At 37.3% G+C, this 3,850-nt stretch overlaps 1 protein-coding gene across 1 annotated transcript in view; it reads right to left on the bottom strand.

Annotated features, from left to right (window-relative positions):
- The window catches only part of LOC106518962 (FERM domain-containing protein 5), a 16,531-nt gene that overhangs the window by 3,884 nt on the left and 8,797 nt on the right, over window positions 1–3,850 (bottom strand). Inside the window, exons 2-3 of the mRNA XM_014010412.1 lie at window positions 3,310–3,352; window positions 2,297–2,375 (exon numbers count right to left, since the gene is read on the bottom strand). Coding sequence (XP_013865866.1) covers window positions 2,297–2,375; window positions 3,310–3,352 — 122 coding nt within the window. The remainder of the gene's footprint in view (window positions 1–2,296; window positions 2,376–3,309; window positions 3,353–3,850) is intronic.

Here is a 3,850-nt window from a genome sequence, read left to right as displayed (position 1 = left end):
ACATCTGGTGAAAATTTCATGTCATTAGCACCTCTAGTAATATATTTACTGAGAAAAATGGTGACATGTTCAATACTTATTTTACCTCCTGTATTTTCATTTTAAATTTAAGCATCGGTTTATAAATACGACTGCAGTTGCAGGTTTGGGGTTTAAACCCAACGTCCACAGCATAAATCAGTTTGTTTCTTGACAAGAAATCATTTTTTACACCCGTGATTCTCCTCCTCTCTGAGCACCAAAGCAATAAATAGCGCTGCAGAACAAAACGTTGCTGTCAGAGCTGAGGCCATGTGGATTTAAGGCATCTTTACTATAAAACCAGCACATGAAAAAAATGACATTTGTTTATTACAGCATGTATCTGAGAGTGAAGCAGGGCACTGTGTTCATTTTTCTTCCTTTACAGAACAAAACCAGCGGTGAAATTTAAGGTGGTGTCTCTCGGCTATGTGCTTGTGTGTCATTGAAAGCCTCCTGAACAGATGGGTGGAGGATGGAGGAGCTCTCCCCTGCCAGCACTCTGCTCCGTCTAGAAGAGCTCGATTGCGAAGGATTTTTATTGCATGGCAACCGGTCGAGGGATGTGCTTTACAGGGATCTGTGCGCTTCAGGCACTCTGTCTCACTCCTCGCAGCAGTTTGTTCAGCTGTCGACAGTGCCACACAGAGCGGCGTGACGCCAAGAAAAAACTTTCTCCACACATACAGGCTCCTGCTGTTGGACACTTTTATGAAATATGACACAAAGTCAGAGATAAAGTTCAACTAGTTGCTTCCCCTTAGCTAAAATGAAAACCACAAAAGCAGAGAATACATTATTTTTCTCTCCTACCTTTCAGATATGCTCTAAAACAGACCTCAATGGTAGGCATGGTTCTGCTAATCAGCTAATCAGTTAGCAAATTAGCTTTTTCACTAACTTTGGAAACCGTTACTGGACCAATTAGCTTCCGCTAAATTAATTTTGACCAACTTTTAAGTCAGCAAACAGTTAACTAACAAAGTTAACATCCACAGGTGGTCAGTCCCACCAGTCTTCAGCTCCAAAGAGGTACCACACCTCCCAAACAAAGACCTTGAGAAAGTGATTCATGCTCTCATTACATCTCGTTTGGATTATTATAATTCTTTGTACGCTGGTTTAGATACAGTAAATCTTCTCTGCATCTATTACAAGTTGTCCGAAATGCAGCAGCTCGTCTTTTAACAGGAACTAAAAAATACGAACACATATCCCCAGTTCAGGCTTCTCTCCATTGGCTTCCTGTTCATTTTAGGATAAATTTTAAGATTTTATTGCTTACTTTTAAAGCTTTAAAAGGTCTGGCCCCATCCTACCTGTGTGATCTCATTAACATCCACACTTCAGTCATCCAATCAGTTCCTCTTAGATGTTCCTAGATCCAGGCTAAAGTTTAGAGGTGATCAGGTCTTTGCAGTTTCTGCCCCAAACCTTTGGACTGGTTTACCTCTTAGCATTCGGACTGCTGAGACTGTTGAGACTTTTAAATCTACTTAAAACTCACTTTTACTCCCTGTCCTTTCATTCTGGTAGAGTTTGAGATTCTTTTAATGATAATGTTTTTAACATCTTTCTGTATTTTAAATTGAGTTTACTGTCTATATTTATGTGTTGCTCAATTGTTTTTTTCATTTGGCTGAATTGTGAAGCACTTTGGCCAATTTCTGTTGTTTTTATGTGCTGTATAAATAAAATTGGCATTGACATGAAGACGTGATGCAGACTGACAGTCGTCCTTGTGATTAGCTGTTCGTGTTAGCTTTTGCAAATTTTTACTGGTTTAGCTGTTTAGCGTTAACTTCCACTATTTTTATTTTTGTTTACATGTTTAGCATTAGTGAAGCTATATTTTTAGTTAGCAGTTAATGAGTTAGCAAAGCTAATTTTTGGTTAACTGTGCCCACTGCTGTCATCCTACCTAAGTGTGAAAACTTTAGCAATTTTATATATATTTTTTACTTTTAAAACAAGGAGTCTAGTCAACTTAAACAAAACAGAAGAGTTGACGTAATTTCTCTAAACTGTTAACTTGTTTTATGTCTTTGGTTTTTTTTGGCATTTAGCACCCAGTAAAACATTTTTTTAACTTTAATTTGTCTCACATTCTTGGTGACAAGGTGGGTGTAAACATGACTGCGCTGTGTACATTTTGTATTCCAGTTTTTTTCTCGTTTGTTTTGTTTAGTGTGCATATGCTCCATTATGAGCTCCAGATGAACATTTGTTTGAAGATGACTTATTCATAAAGCTCACGAGTCGTTTAAAATCCTACCTGGTGATTTCCTCCCTCAGAGCAGCAGGGTCTGGTGGGTAAAACTTGACACGCAGACACATGGTGAACGGAGGCTGGGCTGAAAAATAGACGACAAACTGAAAACTAGACATGGTTTTTTACGATGTAAAAACAAGTGTGCATTGCCATGTAGCATGTCATTGCAGCATGGCTTTGCCTGCAGCAGTGCACTTGCAGAATGAATGGTGACCAAGTTCAAATGTGTTTTCTAAACCAGCTTGTGCTTGTCAAGTCAGCAGGTGTTTGTAATGAGGGTAATTGTGTGACAATATGAAGTTTGAAGATATTTTTTGTTAAAGTTGCATTAGCTGGGTTTTGAACCCTGATCTCCATCATGAAAGCCCAAGGCATTAAACAATGAGACCATTGGAGCTGTGGCAAAGAGGATTGCCAGGAGTTGGTTTAGGTGTGTGCAGAAAGAGGCCACATCGCCAATGCAACTGTTGACACTAAACTGCAATATATTATAACAATAAAACTATATTAGGACAATATTGTAGTAAAACATCAAAATACTAACATATTAGTATTGTAAAAACTGACTACTGAGTTGAAATATTACTAAACTATGGTGCAGTACTGAGTAGATACAGCATGGGGCAGTATTGGACCAATACAAGGCTCCATTGACTCCCATTATAAATTATTAAACATTAATATTTCAAAAACTATAAGTTGTACGGGTACCAAAAGCCATAGCCATCATTTGGCATAGGAGCTTTACAGATACAAATTACAATGGCAGCTCTAGGACAAAGTATGCAGGAGGAGAAGCGTGTCAAAGTGGAGATGACTCGGATGGGAAACGAATCACAATAGTACACTGATTACATCCTGAATTCCCCACAGAGAGAAACATGATGTTTGTGTTGTGCACGGTTTAATCAATACTATTTATTTTATCAAAAGAAGCCTTTTAAAAAGAAAACAAAACACAGAATAAATTACCAATGAACTCAAACACACAAGGCATTGGGAAATGAAACACTTACATTTCATTTGTTTGGCAATTGATTTGGAAAACTCCAACCAGTGCTGCAAAGAAAAAGAGTGAGAAAGGTAAAGGACAGGTCTGCTCTTTGAACACAGATTCTTCAGCTTTTCTAAACCAGGGGTGGGCAATCCTGGTCCTGGAGGGCCGCAGCCCTACATGTTTTACATGTTTCCCTGCTCCAAAACACCTGATTCAGTCACTGAACTACCTCTTCTAAGTTCTGCAGTATGGAGGACCGACACTGACATAATTAGAAATAAAAGCAGAACTAGATGAACGAACCTTTAAATAAATACATACATTTCCAATGCACCAAATAAATTCAAAAAGAGAACTTTACATAATATTTTATAATTTAATTGACCATCAGATTTATTTTTCCAGCTTAGTTCCAATAAATTATATATTTTAACACATAATTTAAATTTTAATGTTTTTAATATATATTTTACATAGTTTTTCCTTTTACTTGTACATGCATTTGTGTCTCTTGAATGCTTAAATTGAATTATTATTATTTTGTGCAACAAGTCTTTTTA

Source organism: Austrofundulus limnaeus, unplaced genomic scaffold (assembly GCF_001266775.1).
Source record: "Austrofundulus limnaeus strain Quisiro unplaced genomic scaffold, Austrofundulus_limnaeus-1.0 Scaffold69, whole genome shotgun sequence".
In the NCBI taxonomy this organism is placed as follows: Eukaryota; Metazoa; Chordata; class Actinopteri; order Cyprinodontiformes; family Rivulidae; genus Austrofundulus; species Austrofundulus limnaeus.
The sequence above is the reverse complement of the archived record's forward strand: the minus strand, read 5'-3'. Positions and strand labels throughout refer to the sequence as shown.